This window comes from Alosa pseudoharengus, unplaced genomic scaffold (assembly GCF_046254945.1).
Source record: "Alosa pseudoharengus isolate Yale_2024_CS ecotype anadromous, Long Island Sound unplaced genomic scaffold, YU_APseudo_1.1 YU_APseudo_1.1_scf_16, whole genome shotgun sequence".
NCBI classification, from domain to species: domain Eukaryota; kingdom Metazoa; phylum Chordata; class Actinopteri; order Clupeiformes; family Clupeidae; genus Alosa; species Alosa pseudoharengus.
In genome coordinates this window covers 931,166-955,000 of record NW_027468630.1, presented here as the reverse complement: position 1 = coordinate 955,000, position 23,835 = coordinate 931,166, and the positions used below count along the sequence as shown (strand labels likewise).

Genomic DNA, 23,835 nt, shown 5'->3' with positions numbered 1-23,835 from the left:
ATATATTCTAATAAAAATATTCCTGTCATAGCAGCAACTAGCTAGTCTGAACGAGGTCTTGGTAAGGTGTGAAGTTGAGCGATTGACAGCAGCCATGAAACGTTTCCAGAGTGGAAGTGATAAACGAAAAAAGAAAAAGGGAGGAGGAAGAATTTAGAAAGAAATTGCCTAAATTAACCAACTTCTTCCAGTCGAAGAATTCTTCAATGGAAGAAAGCAATTTGGACAGTGATGCAACAACATCTGCAACATCTGCTGAGCTGGGTGGTGTAACTAATGCTAGCTGCAGCAGCTGTGGCACCGATGCACCACCACCGGCAACTTGCACTACATATTCTTCTACTGATGATGATGATGATTATGATGTTGATCTAAGTGAAACAGTCGTGAGGAACAAGATCACTGTCACTGCCGAAGTCCGCACTGGTGCTGTTGGTGCTGCTACGGACACCATTTCAGTAGCAGAAGCTTTGGGTGCAACGAAACCAGTAACGTGAGTAGCCCTAACACGATACCTAGCACTATAAAATGCCCTGTGCAAATTAATAACTTTGAATTCCCCAAAAATGCAGATAAACCACCCAGAGGATTCACGGTTGAACATTATTACATGACCATGAAAAATGGAGAAAAAATAAACAGAAAATGGCTAGTTTATTCGGTCAGTGCATACGCTGTTTATTGTTTTGTATGTCGGCTTTTTGGAAGATCGAACACCTCAGTTAGTTCGCACGCACACACTCACTCTCACTCTCTCTCTCTCCCTCTCTTCTACACATAGCCTACATGGACAGACTCTCATACAGTAGCCTACATAGCTACATAGAGTATATTCACACACAGAGACCCCAAAGCCCTAGCCTACACTCTCTCTCTCTCTCTCTCTCTCTCTCTCACACACACACACACACACTCACACACACACAGACAGACACACACACACCATTCATAATTGTAATACTTTCAAAGGTTTTTACAACTGTTTCTTGATTGTCATCTATGGCAAACAATATTTGTTGTATTTGAGTATGCCTCAGCGTCCCATTATTACAGAATAAAGTGTGTTTTAGTTTTAGGGTTGTGGTGTGTGTGTGTGTGTGTGTGTGGGGGGGGGGACACAGCAGGAATACATCCAGCAAAGCAGATGAATTAGAGATGTGGACGAATGGAGGGTGATCTACTTGTGTTAGCATTCATCAGGCTAATATTTAATTGATCAGGAAAGAATGGGAAGAATGATGTTGCCCAAAGACCGATAGTTCCAATTGCACAAAAATGAATCAGGAGATCCTGCAGCAGGAACATGCAGGTTTCTCCCCCCAGTGCTGGAGTGTTCTAATTCACACTACCGCGTTGGCAAAGCTTTATTTACATCAGATTTGATGCCAAGATGCCTCCTCACCGACGTTCCTCCGTTCAGTTTAGACTCACGCTCCTCGGCCTATTAACTATGCAGCAGCGGGCTGTGGATATTTAATGTTGTGTCAGGGCTTTTTCTTTCGTCCCTTTTCTTGGCGAGCTTTATCTGCAACTGACTCGCTGGCTCTCTCACCTTTCTCTTTATTCTCTCCATTCTGTCTCTTTCTCTCTTTATTCTCTCCATTCTCTCTCTTTCTCTCTTTATTCTCTCCATTCTGTCTCTTTCTCTCTTTATTCTCTCCATTCTGTCTCTTTCTCTCTTTATTCTCTCCATTCTCTCTCTTTCTCTCTTTATTCTCTCCATTCTCTCTCTTTCTCTCTTTCTCGCTCCATTTCTCTCTTATCACTTTCTGTCGCTTTTCTTGGCAATATCTTTGTGAGTGTGTGTGTGTGTGTGTGTGTATTTCAGATGGCATGAATGTATATCACCTTGTGCCATGACTGTGAAAGGACTTTAATTCCAGGGAGTTTATCTTCTTCTTCTCTCGCTTCTTTGCTCACTCTCACACACACTTTGTGGTTTAATATTTGTCAAAAAGTTGTCTGAATGATTGATATATATATATATATATATATATATATATATATATATATATATATATATATATATATATATATATATATATAACAGCTGATAATGATATATAACAGTTAATATGATTAACTGCAAACATCTCTCATAATAATAATAATAATAATAATAATAATAATAATAATAATATACCATTATGTTATATTATGTTATTATATAATAAAATGGCTTTAATACTAATCACTCTCCATTGGTTGCAAGAGAGCTTGAATAAGCCTAGAGGTGATGATGGTGGTGACAGCCAAGCAGATATTTGGTATTCAGGGAGGCAGCAGAGAGCTGGGAACATTGCACCATGATCAAGGGGGTTCAGTTGTGGGCAAAGCAAGCGTCCAATCAAAGGCCAGATTGAAGAAGGCATTAAAAAAGTCCACGCAGCAAGGTCATTGGAGAAGCGGCGCAGATAAGAGTGGAGCGATCGTGTAGTAAATCTCCATAACGCCCCGCCGGTGAGATCCTCCAGGGGAAGGCCCCATTAAGCCGTGCTGGTCCGCTGTCCTGCTAACGTCCCCTAAATGCTGCTGAAACACCTTCACACTCCCCACCTCTCTGCGGGACACTGTTTATATTGATCCAGGGATACTGCGCGCTAAGCAAGTTAGAATATGTTTTTCTCTTCTTCCTTGACCTCTGCAGGGCAATATCACCATCTCTTTCCAGTGCTCTCACTCCTCCATATACCCTGATGTAGAGATTATCATTATTGTTTTACATTAGAGGTGCATGTAGCATTTAGCACGTCTACCTCTACACAGTATTGATGTAGTCCAGTGTTGGTGCTTCAGAGCTAAGCCTTGTTAGCATGCACGTCTCATTCAGATCTTTTCTTTTTTTTCCTCTTTGAGGGGCCAAGTCAAGTGTCACGCATAGACTCTGTGTCTCTGAGGCATCCAACTGAGCAAGCTGGAGGCCCCCTCCCCCCCAGGGCCTTTAATATGGAGCAGTGTGCGCCAGCAGGGGGGTGGGGATAGGGGTGGAGGTGGGGATGGGGGTGGGGATGGGGGTGGGGGTGGAGGGGGCGGTGGGGATGGGGATGGGGTAGTGTTCATTTTGTCACCTATTTTTAATTTAGTCTTAGTCTTAGTCTTGTGACGAAATGTCCTTTTTAGTCTTTGTCATATTTAGTCATTCAAATATCATTTTTGTTAGTCAAGTTTTAGTCGACTAAAAGTCTCGTCATTTTAGTCTAGTTTTAGTCAAAAGAAAACTAAAGGTATCTTAGTCTTAGTCAGTTTTAGTCAACACATTTTAGTCTTTTTTTTTATAACAAATTATTTCTGATTACCATTTGAGTCAAATAGTGTTTCACACATCTCAATTTTTCAACAATATTGTGTGTCCACAGGGCCACTCGTCTGTTATAATTACTCATTCTGATTTTTTGTCAGTCAGTATGTTTACATGCACAGGTAAGTCGAGCTACAGTTATAGCTCGGCTGGGATTTGACCATAGACAGTAAAAGATTTGACTGGACCACTGTCATATTCGTAGACCAGTGTTTCTCAAAGTGTGGTCCGGGAATCACTGGTGGTCCGCAAGCTATCCCAAGTGGTCCGCGAGCAGACGTGGTAAAATATAATATGAGTTGTTTGCAATATTGAACCAATTTGTATGTAAAAACAGTTCTGCAACACTGTCTATGTAAGATATGCCAGTATAAATCATACAGTATGATTTATGATCCACACAATAAGCAAAGTGCAAAGACAATAAGCAAGGTGGTTCAGTGAGTAGGCCTATTGTGTAGACTAATTACAGGCTACTGTTGAAGTAGGTCTAATCTTTTTTTTTTTTAGCTAGGGTTAGTTAAGCGGTCCTGAAACTGAAAAAGTTTGAGAAACACTGTCGTAGACCAAAGTATTAATGTTTTACTCCGCCTCGCTAGATGGCGATATGCGCCCAAACACAACACATTCCCCAAACAGACTCTCCATCTTAGCCATAGCTAACTTGCTAGCGAACTTTCCATATTAGCTTACTTGCTAGCAAACTTTGCATCATCAGTCTAACTAGTTAAATAGTTGACATTACATGATGAACATTTTCGTATGGACATTCTGGGGGATGTTAATTTGTATGAGAGAAGCTTCAACTTCTGGGTATGTAGCATTGTGGCATAAAGCTTAGGTGGCAGAAATCTTGTGTTCTTGTTCCATGTAGTTTCGTGTTGCAGCCACAGGGTTGGGGGTGGAGGGGGGCGGTGGGGGGGGGGGGGGGGGCTGAGGTGGAGAGCTGGCGACAGAGAGCGGGAGGGGGAGGGGTTGAAGAGCGCCTCTCATCAGGGCCGCCGTGTAATTGGAGTGATCGCGATCGCCCGCGTGCTGCCGACACCCTTTGAAATGTCACCGCCTGATGCCAGCCGTTAAGGAACCCTCGTGCATCGTGCAGGAACGGAACATTTATCCTCTTTATTTCCCCCTATTCTCTGCCTTTGATCCATCCTTTGTTATTTTATGGCCATCTATGTGTGTGTGTGTGTGTGTGCGTGTGTGTGTGTGTGTGTGTGTGTGTCTCTGTGTGTTTGTGTGTGAGAAAGAGAAAGAGAGAGAATGATACGAAGTGTGTGTGTGTGTGTCATAGAGAAACAGAGAGAGAGAGAGAGAGAGAGAGAGAGAGAGAGAGAGAGAGAGAGAGAGAGAGTGTTCCATCTGTGATGGATTGCTTGTCAGGAGGCACTAGAAGCCCTCTGTATGCCCGACTGATGCATTGAGTCACCAGTCACGTACGGCGTGTTTGGTCTTACCTTTCAGATTCTCTCAGGAAACGCATTAACCCTCGCCACACCAGGCCGTCCTTTGTCTGAATGTCCACACTGCAGTCCACCACAGCACCCTTGCTCACCCCCCCCCCCCTCTCTCTCTCTCTCTCTCTCTCTCTCTCTCTCTCTCTTTCTTTCTCTTTCTCCTTGTCTAATAGCATATGTGGGAGATGGGCTCTGAGTAAAACAGTCTCCATCAGGTGTCATGTGTTTGTTGACCCTGATACAGTAGACCTCTCCTGGGTAGAATAGCCCCAGAGACACGCACTATGGTGTGTGTATATATGTGGGTGTGGTGTGTGTGTGTGTGTGTGTGTGTGTGTGTGTGTGTGTGTGTGTGTGTGTGTGTGTGTGTGGAAACACTATGGTGCTCGTCTCCCTCTGCTCAGTGATATCATCTATAACTGCCAGATTCTACACTCTGTTTGTGTGTGTATAGCTATATACACTGGATTGAAGGGTTCCATCACACTTAGTAGAGGGATGGTGTGTGTGTGTGTGTGGAAGACAGTGTGGTGGGATGGGGGGGAGAGTAACCCGATTGAACCTCGATTGTTGACGACAACACACACACACACACACACACACACACACACACACACACACACACACATATATAAATATATACACACACACTGCCCCACCCTTTAGTGAGCCCTGCCTGAGTGACTTTGTGGTGTGATCATTGCAATCACTCCAAAGTGTCACTTATCCCTTAGGGGGACCAGTGGAGAGTATGTATGGTTTGAGCCTGCCTGGTTTTACAGGCCACACCTCAAGTCAGGGACACCTCAGGGTGCATTTTAATGCCGTGTCGGATTTTCACTCATCTGTTCTATGTATTTAGAATACAACTGAATACAGCTTTTTTAGTGTATGTTTCTTTTCTTGACACAACTTACACAACTACACAGACACACACACACACACACACACACACTCTCTCTCTCTCTCTCTCTCTCTCTCTCTCTCTCTCTCTCTCTCCCCGTCTCTCTCTCACACACACACACACACACACACACACACACGCACACACACACCACCACCATTATCACCGCTGTTGTCACTCAAATGCTCTCTAACTCCTCCGCGCTTGTAGATCTCTCTCCATCTTTCACTAATGGCCTGCACCCTCTAGGGACCACCAGCCTCTTTCGCTGTGGTCATCCCCCCATCTTCCATCCTTGCCCCCCTCACCACCGCACACCTCTCTGCCTCCCGCTCCTGTGCCACCTCACCCATCGCAGCCTGCACCACGTCCTGCACAACACACCACAATCCCCCTCAGTACACACACAACACTCTCAAGCATACAGGACACCATTAACAACACACCACACTCCCCCTCCGTACGCACACAACACTCTCAAGCATACAGGACACCACTAACAACACACCCTTAGCCCGCTCATTTGTGCACACCTAATTACATACCCTTTAACTTTATTTGCCCGTAAAACCCTCCCCACCTCGTAAAACCCATCCACAAAGAAAAAAAAAAAGGACAACACACACACACACACACACACACACACACACACACACACACACACACTCCTTAAGCGCTGGCTGTGCAGCAGAGGACGGCTGTGTTGACTGTCCCGATTGCTCTATTTGCTCATGACACTCTCTCTCTCTCTCTCTCTCTCTCTCTCTCTCTCTCTCTCTCTCTCTCTCTCTCTCTCTTTGTGCCAGGCCCCTGATCACACGAGTAGTTAACCATGAATGTGAATAACCAGATTATAAGGAGAACGATGGCAGTGACTGCCTTATTATTATTTACTGTCTCTCTCACACACACACACACCCCCATGAGGTCCCAGGGCAGCTAAATCTCACCTCATATCCCCAGATGAACAGCACAGAGGAGGTGCCCTTTTCAATTATTGGCCGGGTTGTAAATCAATGGCGAATTGAGCACCGGCTGGAAAAATGACACCCTCCTGGATGACGGCTCATACCTCTATATCCACAACTGCCCAGGCTTGCTTTTTTCTTTTTTTTTTTTGGCGTAGCACGTGCAATAAACATCCGTCCGCATGTGTCACTGGGTGTGTGTAACATGCTTTTGTTGTGTCAAGCCCGTAAATGAAGCCCCGATCAAACTGTCACTTAGGCGTCGCTGCCCCCACCACCACCACCACCACTTCCTGTTTGGAGCGGTACCACCACCACTTCCTGTTTGGAGGGGTACCACCACCACTTCCTGTTTGGAGCGGTACCCCCACCACTTCCTGTTTGGAGCGGTACCACCGGTGCCACCACCACTTCCTGTTTGGAGCGGTACCACCACCACTTCCTGTTTGGAGCGGTACCACCACCACTTCCTGTTTGGAGCGGTGCATTATGTTTGGCCATGGCATTCGCCTGGCCTCTTGGGTGGTACATGGGCACTTTCATGTGCACCGAGTCAAGTGGCTGCCCAGTGGCCATGATGTTACCAACTAGGTCATGGCGAGATAACGTAAAAACCAGTTCAGGCTTATCAGCTATATGGGTCTTATGTCCCAATCTACCGGCCGGACTCTAAGAATATCGTCTGACCTTACCCCACTGAATCCACAGGTGATTGGCCAGTGATTCATGGCGTTGGTCTGAAGCACCCATGGAAGGCTTGGCTCTGCCGCAGTCCAGTCCTCAGCATCTGATCACTGATGGAGCACACGGCAAAGCTGACCTAGAAAACCAAACAGGATGTGATGTCTTTTGTCAGCTTTCACTCACTGTGTCTAGCTTCAACACGAGACATATACTTCATCATCAGGAGGTATTCAGACACACAAAAGCCATTTGGAAAAGTGTTGTCCTACTTTTTATGATGGCTTTGTGCAACAGCTCAATTACTTTCTTTTTACTCCCTTTTTTGCCCCCCCTCCCTACCTCCCTCCCTCCCTCCCTTTCATTCAGGAGGTTGGGTAATGACATAGTGATTACATGTAATGACATAGTAATTACAATTCAACAAAGCAATAGAGATACTCTGCTGCCAGCTAGCTCTCTGAGTCATTTGTTTTCTACTTATTGATGAAAAAAAACAACACATTTAATTAGCTGAATGTACACGCAACAGACACAATCGAGTGCATAACCTTTTGCATGTCTGGGAATGATATCTGCTGATGAGACCTTGTATACATTGCAAAGCCATCAATTTGGACTAACTCGATGTGAACTCGATGTGTACTGTAACTCCTTCGCCACTCACAGCAAAATTACTGTTAAGGTAACCAAGGTAACCAAAACCGCAATTCCACAGGCCAAAGGCCATCAATTGACCGATCCCAAGCCCCGCCCCCTTTTACTATGTCACAATGAAGACTTCGGAGGACCTCGGTCAACCTCGGTCAATTTAGAATTTTCTAGTGTCCGTTCTGTATGACAATACGCCAGTTATGCGAATGCTATAATGCTTCTTTTGCGAGTAGCCTAAGTAACTAAATAACTAAAGAGCTCAAAAAAGTTCAAAGATAAGCCTGGGATACTTGTAGAAGTGACATCCGATATCCTGACCGTGTGAAACGTTAACACACATAGGCCTAACTTTGCATAACTTTGGATAGGCTGCTACTTTTCAGTAAAGAAATCTGAGTGTGTACGAAAATGTTCCCTTTATTTGTGTTCATAACTACACACAAAAACATAACTAAATCTGGTTTTCACTGATGAAACGACAACATAAGCCTACACAAAAAAATATACCTACCTTGCAGGAACTGAACTCGCACATACGATTGGAAGACGCGCAAAAGGCTACACCTCCAATCACGTATCGCCTTACACACATCAAGAACATACTTTCAGCTTTGCTACATTGCCATGTTTAACTTCCCTGCTGAAAAAAACAGCCTGACCAGCTAAAGGTGGTTTGCTGGTTGACCAGCTTGTTGACCAGCTTGTTTGACCACCCTATGATGGTTGACCAGCTAGACCAGCAAATCTCTTGCGAAAACATACCTTCAGCTGGTTTACCCACCTAACGATGGTAATTCAGCTGGTTTTGCTTGTCGTACCACCTCAAGCTGGTCATTTTAGCGGGTGTTGCTGGTCTACACTGCTGGTATAACTGGCCGTGCCAGCTTATGTTGGTCAAACCAGCATCACCATCTTACACCAACAATGTCAAGCTTGGCAAGCTGGTCACCAGCATGACCATCTTGCACCAGCTGTATCTCACACGACAGGCTGGTCAAACCAGCATGACCAGCTTCCTCAGATGGTCACGCCAGCATATCCAGCTGATGGTCCAACCAGCTACACCAGCAAAGACCAGCAAGAGCTGGAAGAAAACCAGCAAAGACCAGCTAAAACCAGCTAAAACCAGCTACCAGCATAAGCTGGTTTCTAGCTGGTTTTTTCAGCAGGGTTGGGATAGAAGACTGTTGACAGAAATAGGCTAATGATAATTTTTTCAACAAACGCAATAATAGTCGCCTACTGCGATGCATTATTGATTGCTGAACGAGAGATAGACAATGTCTTCTAAAGATCGAATCATGTGCTGATTCAAAACTATGCCTTGCTATAGGCTATGCAGTCTCGAAATCGCCAATATTAGACCTAGCCTACTACATTGCCCACGTTTAAATTAATTATAGCATAATGATGAAGTCTAGTGCAAGACAAACCACGTCTGCAAACTGCAGATAGCCTATAGGTAGGACATAGATGTCATGCGTGGTATGGGTTTGAACTCGGAGTGGGTTCTTTTCAATACACTTGTATCATGTTTATTTGAACTCTTCCTTCTAAAGCAGCCATTCAAAATAATAAGTAGACTCTCGGCCTACCGAAGAGAACATGAGCTGCTTAACAGGCTAGTCACTCTCCCAAGTTGTGTGAACTTGGATCTGCAGCACTTGGTCCCGTCTTACTAATCCTCGAAATATGGTTAGATTTTGTTATGGACAAATCAACACCATATGTTCGCACAGACCTGTTTATTGAATCAGAGTCACATCTGCAGCAAATAAGGTAAACTACCTGCTCGGGATAACGTGCTAATTGTTTATCCAGTTAACATGCATCCCATTAAGATCCACGACACCGGATTTTTTTGTCCTCAATTTGTGGTGTTCCACCTCGTTGATGACAGCGGACATTGTGAATGTGTCCTTCTGCATACTGAAGGCCTTTCTGACCTCTGTTTTTTGAATATATCAATATTACTTGACGCCCAGAAATCCAGCATACACTGTTGCACTAGGCTAAATGGGGGTGCTGCGTCCCCATGTTGAACACGCGTTCTTGCACACTTTCCAGCAAACTTGTCCGACTTAGCAACAGTAACTATGGGACTGACAATGGGAGGAGGGGCTTGGGATCGGTCAATTGTATTCTGTGAACATATAGATGGAGACAGCAGACAAGACGTAGAGATGAATTGAGTGGGTCTGTATGACGTAGAGATGAATTGAGTGGGTCTATATGATGTAGAGATGAATTGAGTGGGTCTATATGACGTAGAGATGAATTGAGTGGGTCTATATGACGTAGAGATGAATTGCGTGGGTCTATATGACTTGAGTGGGTATATGACGCAGTACAGTAAACAGCGTGTTCAGCATCGCTGTTGGAGAGGACGCTGCTTACATCAGACTGTGAAGTCAGAGCAGAGGAGAGCGGCTAGATCCTTAGTGGCCACAGTAGCCTTAGGCTAAAATCTCCTCTGCAGGCTCTCAATGTGTGTGTGTGTGTGTGTGTGTGTGTGTGTGTGTGTGTGTGTGTGTGTGTGTGTGTGTGTGTGTGTGTGTTTCTCTCTGCATGTGTGTGTGTCTGTTTGTGTGTGTGTGTGTGTGTGTGTGTGTGTGTGTGTGTGTGTGTGTGAGAGTGTGTGTTTGTGTGAGAGTGTATGTGTTTGTGTATGTGTTTTTGTGAGAGTGTATGTGAATATGTGTGTTGTGTGGGGTTGTTAATGTTTATCTTGGTGTCTTTTTCTTCATGTGTACATTTGTGTGCGTGTACGTGACTTAGAGGATGGGCAGATACATTTAATCTGTTTGTGTATGCATGCATGCACGAGTTTTTGGGTGTTTTCTCTCTCTCTCTCTCTCTCTCTCTCTCTCTCTCTCTCTCTCTCTCTGTCTCATGTGCATGTGGACGTGACTGGGCTGTGGCCCCTAGCATCACTGCATCACTGTATCACTCACATCCCTATGCACATATTGCACAGCAGCTCTGCTGTTTCAGCTTAGACATCCAGAAGCTGTGTGTGTGTGTGTATAGTGTACCTTCTCAGCCTGAGGTTATGGGCCAAGCTGCCCTAGGTATGGCTCCAGATCTCCCACTCGCCTGGCTGGCCCCGTGAATATCCATGAGCCCTGGCCCTCTCCCAAGGGTCCTCCTCCCCACCAGTGGGGCCCAGCAGACCCGCCGCTTCAAACCCCCTCCCGGTGCTGAGAGGAAGACAGAAAAGGCCCAGAAGGACTGGGGAGCTCTACCTGTTAGGGGGCCCAGATCTTCTCAACTAAAACCACACTGCTTCTGGGCTCATGTAGAGCCTAGTGATTGATTTCCCATAAATATGTCAGTGTGTGTGTGTGTGTGTGTGCGTGTGTGCGTGCGTGCAAGTGTTTGTGTGGGAGTGGGAGAGACAGAGAGTGTGTGGCTTGCTAGGTGGTTGGTGGGTGTGTGGCTTGCTAGGTGGTTGGTGGGTGTGTGGCTTGCTAGGTGGTTGGTGGGTGTGTGGCATGGTAGGTGGTTGCACTGCAGAAGGTAAAAAGAAGATAAAACAACAGCATGCTGAAGTATAGCTGAAAAATACAAAGATTAAACAACAAACAGTGATTCTCTGAATTGAGTAGAGTCTGTTATAACAATAAGACGAGTTATTTTATTTATTTTTAATTTATTTAGCACACATTAACATTAAATGGTGCAAGGAGGGAACGAAGCCCAATGGGCTTACAGATAGAATAGAATGATAAGAACCAGCAATTATTAGAACAAGAACAAGCTGGTTGCACCTGAGTGGCTTCTTTTGATTTGACTGACAATGAAGAAATATTCTGAGCTTCAAGTCATCCCTCAGTGTTGTGAGCTGTTTTTTGCTGAGGTACCTTGTGTGTGCCACTCTGCCTGGCTGGCATTAACTTACTTGACATCTCTTTGATATCTATTTTTACTTCAGATTTGGGTTGTAATACATCATTTGTGTAGCACGTCTTAATCCTGGGGAATGCGAAATGTCAGGAGGGTGACATCTGGGTGAAGGAACAGATGATGCTGGGAGCATCGGCACTCGACAAATCTCGTTAGACAGGAGGTAGAACGGCGGCTTATCCCTCCGACCTCGAGTGTGTATGCGCCGCAGTTTTGCACACGTGTGTGTGTGTTTTGGTGTTGTCATGAACAGGAACATAATAGTGGATGCCGCATGCCCACTGGCTTGTTTTGCACTGGTTTGCCTTGTGGAACCATCACCAACTAGAAGAGGGAGCAGATAATATTTCCCAAATGGAGTTAGTGTGAGTTTCTGTGCCCATCAGACTGCAGTCAGACAGGACAACCTCAGTCAGACAGGGGAGAATGGCCCAGAATGCTCGGAACAATATCTAGCAAGGGCAAGCTAATCTGCTCTGATTTGAAACAGTGCTGCCACTGGAAGGGCTTTCTAATCCCTCATTCGTCTCTCTCTCTCTCTCTCTCTCTCTCTCTCTCTTTCTGTGTGTGTGTGTGTGTGTGTGTGTGTGTGTGTGTGTGTGTGTGGGTGTGTGTGTGTGTGTGTGTGTGTGTGTGCATACCCGTACCTGTATCTGTGCGTAGAGAGTTGGAGCTATTTCATGGTTCACTGATTCCACTGTTTTTTTATTCTATATTTTGGTGGGGGAGGGGGGCAGTCTCTTTTTAATTTCTGAAATCACATGCACCATTGCAGAAGGTGTTCAACATTCATTGTAGATAGTCATGCATTTAATAATCAAAAGCTGACATGTCATCTGATGATAAATATGAAGAACTGATGAAGTAATTTCAACAGTTTTAACATCTGACTGCTTTTCCGCTGAAATTAAACTTTCATTCATAACAGTAACATGATTAAAATCAAATATTATGCCCTGCAAAAGACCTATGGCAAATTAAGCAGCCCAGCCTCTATGCCTAGGACCATCACCAGCATACTTCCAGGAGACTTGTCTTGCCCTTCGCAACTGAGAGAGAAAGCCACCATCAGTGTTGATGCATGGTTCTCTCTTAGCTCTTACCTGGAGTCTTAAAGCAAGCATTGATGTCTTTATTGGGCTTTTATTGCTCCAAGGCATTTTGGAGTATAAATATATGGGCAATGGAGTGAAATAGTATGTTATTTTCCAAAGTGATAAATGGTTTGCTTTTCATCTTAATGTGAATCAGTGGTGGGCTGATTTAAAAGTGTCCTAAGACTGTCTCTAGGGCTCCCAGACTTACCTTACTATTTATTGGTGTGATATTTGGCATTCATAGAGATAAAATCCCAAATAAATATGTGTACCCCTTCGTAAAAGAAATACACTTGCGCATGCACCACTGAATGTAACATTCAGGAAGCTCTGTGAAACCATTAATACATGGAATTCATTACAGGCATATTTACATTAATTCAGTTCTAGTAATTAGTATAGCAGAGAAGACTGTATGTATGAGTAACGAGTCGGAATAATGGGCAGATGGACTAAATGCTCTGTTCTTATTTGTTTATTTGTGTTGTTTTCTTTTCTCATTTGAATAGCTGTCTCTTTTAAGGACACACAATTAAGTATGCTAATGTATGTATTGACACACCTGTGGCCTCTTGTTGGTTCAGTTCTGAAGTGCAGCCATTGGAGGCAGGGGGCTATAGTAAGGCGTGTTTGCTTTTGCTTTAGACTGCAGATGCGCTGTTGAAAGACATTTCTCAGAGGCCCACTTTGGATTCATTCAGTCTGAAATAATTGTTTCACCATGCTAAGCCTGTTTCTAGTGTGTAGAGTGGAGATGTGTGCATGTGTGCACATGTGTGCTAGGAGTGTCTGTGTGCATGTCTTTGGATTGTTAGAGAGAGAAGAGGAAAAGGTTGGAAAGTGCATCACACACTAACACACAACCAAGAAGACGTCTGTCTTCAGACCAGCACTGACAGATCAAGGTCAATGTCACTGAGCAGTCAAAAGACGGTATCCGGGAACTTCTCTCCACCCCACACAACAGCACTGAGATAGTAGAACAGTAGTGCAACATGTTGCAATCATCACGTCGTACAAATCAGAGCGCGATGGTTCGCCCCTCAGTAAACAAGCAGCTCTCTCCATCAACTCCATTCTTCATGAAACATGTTGTGCTTCTCTCTCTCTCTCCACCCTCTTTGACAGCTGGAGGAACCTGTGGCGGGGGAACCGTTTCGACCCTCCTCTTTAGAGCTCTTAACCGCGATGTTCCCGCTGAGACGAGAAAGCCGTGCATACAATTACATTACCAGCGAGCACTGCCAAAACATTGATTAGCTTTAGTGCTCTCTCTTTCGCGTTGTCCTGTTTTCCCATCTTGTAAACCGGATTCATGAAGACAGGGTTGTAAACTCTAATCTTGATTAAAGTGTCTCTTTTCCCTTGCCGTGCTGTTTGTTTCTGCTTAGAGGTTATTGTAATGAGCGCAGAGAACTGAAAGCTGAGGTTTTACCCTTGTCATGGATAAGACACTTCAAAAAGTCTGTTTTCAGATGACAGCAGGCTCAGTTGTGTGCACTGCTCATACTCCCCCTTCAAAATAAAACAGTAAAGAGCGGAAATTCTCAGCTTACAGTACTGTACAGACAGAATGTTTCCTCTCTCTTTTAACAATCATGTAAAAATAATCTCACCTATCACAGGCACCAACTGCAGTTACATCACTGCAAGACTGTTGTCGAGCTATAGCTGTATTAGCTGTTTGTCGAGCTATGTGTATATACATTTTTGATGGCTAGTTGATTACAGTATACCAAGACTAAAAAGAATGTCTTCCTATACAGACATCTCTGAAGGCTGACATGTCAATCAACATGGTTTGTCAGTGTTTGCCTCTGTTATGTTAATTCCAGCACAGATGTACGGTAACACAGATTAAGCAGCAGTTTGTGTGCGACTGGGCAGAGAAACAAATCCAGCTGTTGACTGAAAGCAGCTGCTGGTTTCAAAACATGACTTGTCACAAAATATAGCCCTTCCAGAACTAATGACTCAGTGTATAGTGTATCAGTGGTGCTTGTTAGTCTTGTATTGCTGTGCTTAGTGTAAATGAGTCTGTCTGTAGCTCTTACTCTTGCTGATGCTGCATTGGGATTCTTGTTTCATACTGACTGTGTAAAAACTGCACTGGCTCTAAGCTATTATTCTTGACTAAGCTATTATTATTAAGCTATTATGACTTGACAATAGTCTCACCTACTGTAGATGCGGCATGAACATTGCAGGTAAAAGTAGCCTGCTAGTGAGTGGCAAGAGGTGTGATGGCATTATTTTGCTCATTGTTCTTCAATTCTCTCCCGACAGGAACCTCGGTCACTAAGGTAACGGCGACAGACGCAGACGACCCGGTGTACGGAAACAGTGCCAGGCTGGTCTACAGTATCCTGCAGGGGCAGCCTTATTTCTCTATTGACCCCAACACCGGTGAGTGGGTTGCCTTAGAAACAATCTCTCACTTGCAGTCCAGACAGATACTTTACCGACCCCGGCACCACTCAACACAGAGAAAGTGATTCATTATTAATACACATCGTTTTTGTCCTCGTCTACCCACTTTATCTCTCTCTTTTGCTTTCTCTTACTTCCCTTTCCCTCCCCTTTTCCATTGTACCATCTCTCTCTCTCTCTCTCTCTCTCTCTCTATCTCTCTCTCTCTGGCCCATACACTGTCATTAGCACAAGGGAGAAGCTAGTGAATGATGATTCACACTATTCAGCATCTGTATAAAATATATAGTCCCATCATGTCAGCAGAGGTCCTGATAAGAGCAAATGTTAATTAGAACTTCTGCACAGTCAAGACAAGGGAAACAAAAGAAAAACATTGCATATGTCTGTAATTATACTGACAGGGACGTCTTCAAATTGAATCTGTCACCAGCCACACTTTCAACCTTGACATTGTTATTGTTTTTGTTTCTTTTTCCTAATTGCATTTTCAGCCGACTTGTGAACAGTGACTGTAAGCAACATGATTAAATAATGGTGAAATTACATTAATAAGCAATGGGATGGAAATGAACAGCTCATAAATTGGGGAGAAAAAATAACAACAGACAATAAACAAGTCGGCGTCTTTCCCGAAATTGTATGTGCATATTGTATGAATGCCATTCATATTTCCATATAGCGTCTGGCAACACTCAGTGGTGCCCCACGCATTTCATTTGCACCTGGTCATCTGAGCAGCGAAATGCAAATAGTGTGGAGAGAAAGCATGAACTGAGGTTTCCCATGATTACCAGGAGCAGATGCAGATGTGTTTGTCTAGTGAGCCAGATGTTTTAATGAATGCAGTGTTTCTCTAGTGAGCCAGATGTTTTAATGAATGTTAATGAAAAATAAAAGGTGATGGGAAAACAACCATTACAATCCATTTGACACATCCCGCGCTATGTTGCAAAGGAGACTAATTTGACACATCCCGCACTATGTTGCAAAGGAGACGCATTTGATGAATAAGTAAACACCATGCTCCAGTTCATCACTTAGTTAATGGATGCAGGGGAAGACAAAACAAAGCACTATATCCATGGAAATGAATGTTCGTCCCTCCCCCAGTTTCTGATGATAATAAAATCATTTAAATTGCTAACAATCATGTGAGAGGAGATGAGCGGGAGACAAGAATGACAACGGAGAGGCGGCGCTCGCTGGAGTTATGTCTCACACACCTCAGATATGTCTCACACACCTCAGATATATCTCACACACCTCAGATATGTCTCACACACCTCAGATATGTCTCACACACCTCAGATATGTCTCACACACCTCAGATATGTCTCACACACCTCAGATATATCTCACACACCTCAGATATGTCTCACACACCTCAGATATATCTCACACACCTCAGATATGTCTCACACACCTCAGATATATCTCACACACCTCAGATATGTCTCACACACCTCAGATATGTCTCACACACCTCAGATATGTCTCACACACCTCAGATATGTCTCACACACCTCAGATATGTCTCACACACCTCAGATATATCTCACACACCTCAGATATGTCTCACACACCTCAGATATGTCTCACACACCTCAGATATGTCTCACACACCTCAGATATATCTCACACACCTCAGATATGTCTCACACACCTCAGATATATCTCACACACCTCAGATATGTCTCACACACCTCAGATATATCTCACACACCTCAGATATGTCTCACACACCTCAGAGCCGCTCCTGGTGCTTCTCGCTGCTCACTTCTCTCTCGTGGTTGTTGTCGGACTGTTTGATTTGATTTGATTTTTTTCTTTTTTTTTGGCATGTCAGGTCAAGCCTCTGTGCCAATGCTTTCTTGCTTTAAGTACCGTGTTGGTCAGCCCGATGTGAGATGCTCCTTGGCAACAATGCAAGTTTTTTTTAGTGTAGCCAAGGTTGTAATCTTCCTTTCCTCTGCACTCTGCCACCTACTGCATGTGGGCTAAACTATTTGCCCTCAATTTATCAGGATGCCATGAGATATTGCTTCACAAAAAAGCAGGCAGTACCTAGACAACAAAAAAGGGTGCCACCTTCACATCAACCATTAATGGACACTTTAGTTTGGAGTTACCTAAAAAAGCAAGTGGTGGCTGAGAAGCACTGTTAAAGCATGCTTTCAAAATCAACTCAAAGGGAAGAGGCTGCAGAGATTGGTGCACTTGGGTTCCATGAAGATGGAGAAGGACAATGTTTACACAAAAGTGAATTATTGATAAACAGGAGGCCGCACAGCTGGGACCAAAGAGAGAGAGAGTGATGAAATGAACACAGGGTTTCCGAAGAGTGTTTTCTTTCCCTCCTAAATTGTTATTGTCGCATGACCTTTACAAACACCCCACTACACACACACACACACACACACACACACACACACACACACACACACTCACACACTCAAAAGTGCACAAACTATTTTCTTCCTTTCCTTTCCCTTCCTATATTTCTTTCTTTACAATGATAATAAAAATATATTGGTAAATTTTGCAAGCTGGAACTGTTCAGGTGCCTCTTGACAAAGTGTGCCTTTATGTGCTAGACTTGGCTTGGGCTTTGATGATCAGACAGGCTTGCATTCGGTGAGTGGATTATCCACAGCTGCCGGTGAGCTATTTTATATTCCGCATGGCGACACTACAGTCAATAAGGTCCATCCTGCATACAATATTTAAGATTATACAAGACAGACAGCATAATTCTCATTCAGTCAGAATACAAATGACTTTAGGCAGTGGTGGAGTGCTGAGCCAAAACAAGCAAGCTGATTTGCAATGCCAGCTCTCAGTGCCAGAGCAGAGGGAGGCGAAGACCTGCCCAGGATCCAAGTAGGGCGTGCCTTCCGAGCTTCCTTTAATCGTTCAGCAAACTGGGTCTTCGAACGTGAACCAAAATAATGTGAGATGACACAGATCTAAATATGGGGGGGCGATTTCGTTTTACAGATTGCCATGGTTTTTGGTTATATAGTACGATGATGTCTGTGTTTGGATTACGTGACAAATGAACATGCATATTTTCACCCGTTTAGCTAATGGAAGCATTTATGTTATTATGGACCCATAGTGTATGAAATATACTACACTATAGTGTATACATGAAATATACTACACTAAATACTAATATACTCAATAGAATATACTACACTAAATACTAATATACTCAATGGAGTACAGTATGTTACGATATGACACATGACATACTTTCATACTTTTATCTTTTTTTATCATTTTCAGCAACCATTGGCATCGCGCTGCCAGGGATGGACCGTGAGATTCGAGATGAGTACATGGTCGTCATTCAGGCCAAAGACATGGGTGGGCACATGGGTGGACTGTCAGGGACAACAACAGTCACTGTCAGGCTGACAGACATCAATGACAACCCACCCAAGTTTGCCAAGAGTACGTAGAACCCAGTTCCACGTTTCATTTGTCATGATCAGGAGCCTCAGTCAGTTGTTAGTTTTCTTTAATTATCTAGTGTGTGTGTGGTCTAAAATGATGTGATAGATTTCTTGTCCTCCCCTTTTACAGATTTCTATGATTTTATCTTCTCTGAGAGCCTGGGCTTAGGGAAACCAGGAGGGAGGGTAAAGGCGACTGACAAAGACATCGGCGAGAATGCCAAATCCACTTACGCCATCATCACTGGCAACGAGAAGGGCGTCTTTGAGATCACCACCGACAGCCAGACCCAGGAGGGTGTCATCATGTTGAAGAAGGTGAGCTGCCTGTTACATCTCCCAGCTGTCAACTGAATTTCTCCCACCGGCTTTACGTACATTTAGAGCACTGTATCTGCATAATTAAGAATACCCTGCCGTACCAGCACAACATAATGTAAGGGCATGTTCTGACACTTCACCAAACTTAACGCAATAGACTTAACGCTAGACTTAATCTTAATATTACCCTGCAAGGGTCTTGTATAATGATATTGTAGGAACTTCTTTCTATTGTAGGGAGACACTTTTGCAAATACTAAATTGGGTGGTTTTTATCATTATTATTATTATTATTATTATTATTATTATTATTATTATTATTATTATTATTACATGGTGTAAGTTGTGTGCCAGCTTCATTAAAAGGTTATGCAATAATGGTCAACAAGGGTCAGTTTTGGTATCTATATTCCAAGGATACTTTGCATAAATCACGATGTCGCTACACAGGCCTGGCCTAAACCACAATGCAATAGACATTCCAAGAAGAAGCTTGTGCCCAACACCCCAATGACAAATGAAGCTGTTTCAGTCAGTCAGCGCAGTATATTAGCTCTCTCCTTGAAGATGCCGGGAGAACTTTGCCTACAAATTGGTGCTTAGTAACAAAAGCCGGTCTTTCAGAGCGGAAAAAAATGTATCCTCCGACTTTACCTGCACTTCATCCTCACCCTAGTGTGAGGTATTTGCATATGAAAAAGTCATTGTATGCAAATCAAGGGCTCTTCATTCTGATGGAGCGAAATGGGCCACTTTTATCTCCCAAGGACATCTGTGGTGACTGCATGCATGGGAGCATGCATATTACATTCATACATACTGTACATATAGGAGTTCATAAAACGATACCATGCTGTGTCGCCCGGACCAGATGGGGGTATGAAATGGACATGTGCTCAGACAGTATGAAGAGAGAGATGCTTGATTTCAACAATGGCCATGGTGATAATGAGCACAGGAAATTACAGTGTGGCAATTTCATGCTAACATTTTATCCTCTGTAAATAAGGACAATTTTGTGACGGCCACTTCCTGAGCCAAATAGAGAGATGCACTTGCTTAAACACAAGAGCTCTGTGGCGGCAATACAATAAAAGGAAAAAAAGGCTGCTCACATTTTCTGTATCTGTCTTGCTTGCATGCAACATTTTATTTTTTTAATTCTTTTGGCTGTTGTGCACCACGTCCTTGCCACTGTGGAGCTTCTGGCTTGGAAGAGTCCGTCGCCTGAATAGCTAATAGCATGATGGATGGCTTTGCATGAGAACAACAGACTATCAGCAGCCTGCTTTCTCCCCCTCACCTCTCCACATGTCCACACGGAGGCCAAGTTCAAGGGAGATGAACACGGCTCCAGAGATTCACAAGCCCGATTTTTCTCCCTCTTTAAGCATCTGTCACAGAGCAGTGCTTGGCTCAGCCACAACAAGAGCAGCATTCTGCACAGGCCCCGTTTATCACAGCGAGAAAAACAAACAATTAAACGGAACAATTCAAACAAAGCTCTCTCTCTCTCTCTCTCTCTCTCTCTCTCTCTCTCACTCTCTCTGTTTCTCTCCCTATTTCTCTCTCTTCTCCTCCTGCCTCCATCTCTCTCTTCCTCTCTCCCACTCCCTATCTCTCCCTTTTCTGTCCTTTTCAACACTCTATCACACATGCACACACATAAATCCACATGCAAATAAATATTCCCTCCAAAACCGCTGTCAGCAATTGAGGACAAATTATGAAAGATCCTTTGGGGCAAGGTTAAAAATATTGATCTGAACAGGGCTGGAGAAGCATGGAGTGAGAAGTGTTTTTGTTGTTGCGGGGTGTAAGCTTTTTATCTCACACCCCTCAGGCCTTTGGTGGAGGGGGGTGGGGTGGGGGGTGGGGTTGTGTGGGATGTTCCACTTCCCCCAACAGCCGGCACTCGTCTTTTGAAGTCTCGGGAAATGAAAAGAAAAAAAGAATTCTCTGTTGTTTACAGGCACATCCTATGTCACTCACCACAGAGAGGAGTGTGACGCTCCTGCAGTAAGCGTTGAGAGGTATGGATGTGGGGAAAATCACAGGAGAAAAAAAAAAGAAAAAAGAAAGTTGTCAGCTTGCCCACCCCCCTTCCCCCTCAAACTATCAAAATAGTTTGTGCTCGCTGCCACACACTGGAGCCTCCGATGCCTTCCCCGTCAATAGGAACGCCACACACTGGAGCCTCCGATGCCTTCCCCGTCGATAGGAACGCCACACACTGGAGCCTCCGATGCCTTCCCCGTCGATAGGAACGCCACAAAAGGTGCGGACTGCATCGGTTCAAGAGCAGCCGTATTTAGCAGAAGCAGGATGAGGAAGGCAGCTGGAGCCGAGGGGGTCAGAGCAGAAGAAGGATGAGGAAGGCAGCTGGAGCCGAGGGGGTCAGAGCAGATATGGCTGACTCAGTGTGAGGGGAGTCAAAAGGGCACAAGCAGCTCAGAGAAGTGCCGTGTTGACTTCCTCTCCACTGTTCTTTTGGATTTCAAAATGGACTTGTGAGTGAACATGGCCAAGAAGTGGCTTTTGAAGCGATTACTTACTGCTGAAGTGCTCGCGTACAGGAGCTCTCTGACTGTATAAAAATGCAATTGCCACCATCGCTTCCTTTTTTTGTGTCTAAAGTTGAATGAAGTGAACTTTTAGAGCAAAAGTGCTGCATCCCACTTTGTGTCCTTCGAAATTTGCTAAAAGAGCACAAAAGTTGAGGGAAACTTTGTTTAGTTCAAATCAAGACCACAGCCCTATGGATTCTGCTGTTGCAGTGATACATACAGTATATGGACACTATTTCTGCACTAGACAGAGTCTCCGTGATGTATGTCTGAGACTTTGAAAGCCTCCGTGGTGTTGCTATGGTAATCCAAATGTATGTTTTTTGTTTCGGCCGCTTACTGAACCTGGGCGCCAGCAGGGGTTGCAGGAGGAGAGGACAGTTTAAATAAAAGGGACCGCGATCCTCGATAAGAGCTTCCTCGACCGCGCCGGTCAGCCTGGGGCGGGGGGGGGGGGTCTGTTCCCAGCACTCCCATAACCCCCCCCACCCTCCACCCGCCCCCTGATGCCAGCCCCAGCTGACTTCAAAGCCCCCTCGTTGGTAGGCCCTCTCCAGCTGCTCCACGCCCACGGCGCTGGCTGCCCTCGGCACCCGGCCAGTAGCCCGTGCCAGGACCTGGCCGAGGGGAAATGGGTTTTATTCTCTTTTTTTCCCCTCTCTTCCTTTTTTAAACATGGGGGTGTGTACCCTTCCCCAGTCCTATTCCCCATCGCACACCCACCTTCCCCGCAGCAGCGAAGGCCCCAGTTTAGCTTTGCCCATAAATAATAGTTAGGGAGCTCCAAGGTGCCTCGATCCCATTATTCTCCACGTGAAGGAGTGGCCACACACACACACACACACACACACACACACACACACACACACACACACACACACACACACACACAGGGGTGATTGTGAATATGGGCAGGGCTGGACCGGGATGGCCAGAGTGTAAAAGTGTGACATTTTTATCCCTTACAAATAGAATCTGACGAGGAGAGTATTAAAGTGCGTGGACATGTTTTAAATCTGGCTCTCCCGTTTCTGAAGAGGGAAGAGGTGTGTGTGGGTGTTGGCGGCGGGGGTGTTGTTGTTGTCAGAATAATTGCTAAGGCAGGTCTTCCTTGCTTGCCCACTGCCTTGTGGAATATTTGTGGCCTGAAGTCTTGAAATACTAGCCTCTGTTTAGCACTCATCAGGGGGGATCTGAAATAGCTATCCAGCAAGGGGATTTACAGATTTTCTTTATCTGATACCTCAATAATTCCTCCCCTCTACAGTTTATCGCCGGCGAGAAGAGTGGAACATTGTTATTGTCATGCTTTTTTGGGCTTGCATAATTATATCTTGAGAGAGCACAAACATACAAATTACTGTTTATTTGTTTGTTTGTTTGTTTTTCATGAAAGAAATCGTGTGATTTGTAATTAGATTAACCTTATTTGCAGCCATAGTGTAATCCACAACAGATGCCGTGTCTGACTACAAATTAATTAAGCCCAGATTGCTTTAGGTGAAATTCTGGTTATTGCTAATACCCAAAGCCTTTCTCCTTCCTTTTGTTCTGCTTAGCATAGTCTTTTTTCTCTCAGTCATGATTTACAGCAATATTGTCCGAGGATTCGAGATGGCACTGTTGCTCCCACAGTTGCAATGCCTCCAAACTTTCATCCATCAACATCAGGTTAATTTGTTCTCACTGCGATGGTCATTAGTGAGGGACATTTGTCTCCGTCTCGTTCCACAGCCCCTGGACTTTGAGACCCAGAAGCACTATAACCTGACGGTGGAGGCGACCAACGTGCGTTACGGACCCAATGGCCCCTTCAAGGACACCACCATTGTCCGAATCGCGGTGGAGGACGCCGACGAGCCTCCCATCTTCACAAGAGTGGCCTACATGATGGACGTGAAGGAGAACGCCCCAATCAATACCATTATCGGATCAGTGACCGCACGCGACCCCGATGCTGTCGGCAGCTCCATCAGGTAGGAGCGGGCATTCATTCATCGCCACACAAATCCAGTCTCACAATGCACAGTATGTGTCTGTGTGTGTGTGTGTGTGTGTGTGTGTGTGTGTGTGTGTGTGTGTGTGTGTGGG

General features: G+C 44.6%; 1 protein-coding gene across 1 annotated transcript in view; it reads left to right on the top strand.

Moving 5' to 3' along the window:
* Window positions 1–23,835, top strand: part of cdh8 (cadherin 8) — a 106,872-nt gene that overhangs the window by 66,897 nt on the left and 16,140 nt on the right. The window contains exons 3-6 of the mRNA XM_076288031.1: window positions 15,252–15,371; window positions 18,687–18,854; window positions 18,987–19,174; window positions 23,479–23,720. Of these exons, the coding sequence (XP_076144146.1) occupies window positions 15,252–15,371; window positions 18,687–18,854; window positions 18,987–19,174; window positions 23,479–23,720 (718 nt within the window). The remainder of the gene's footprint in view (window positions 1–15,251; window positions 15,372–18,686; window positions 18,855–18,986; window positions 19,175–23,478; window positions 23,721–23,835) is intronic.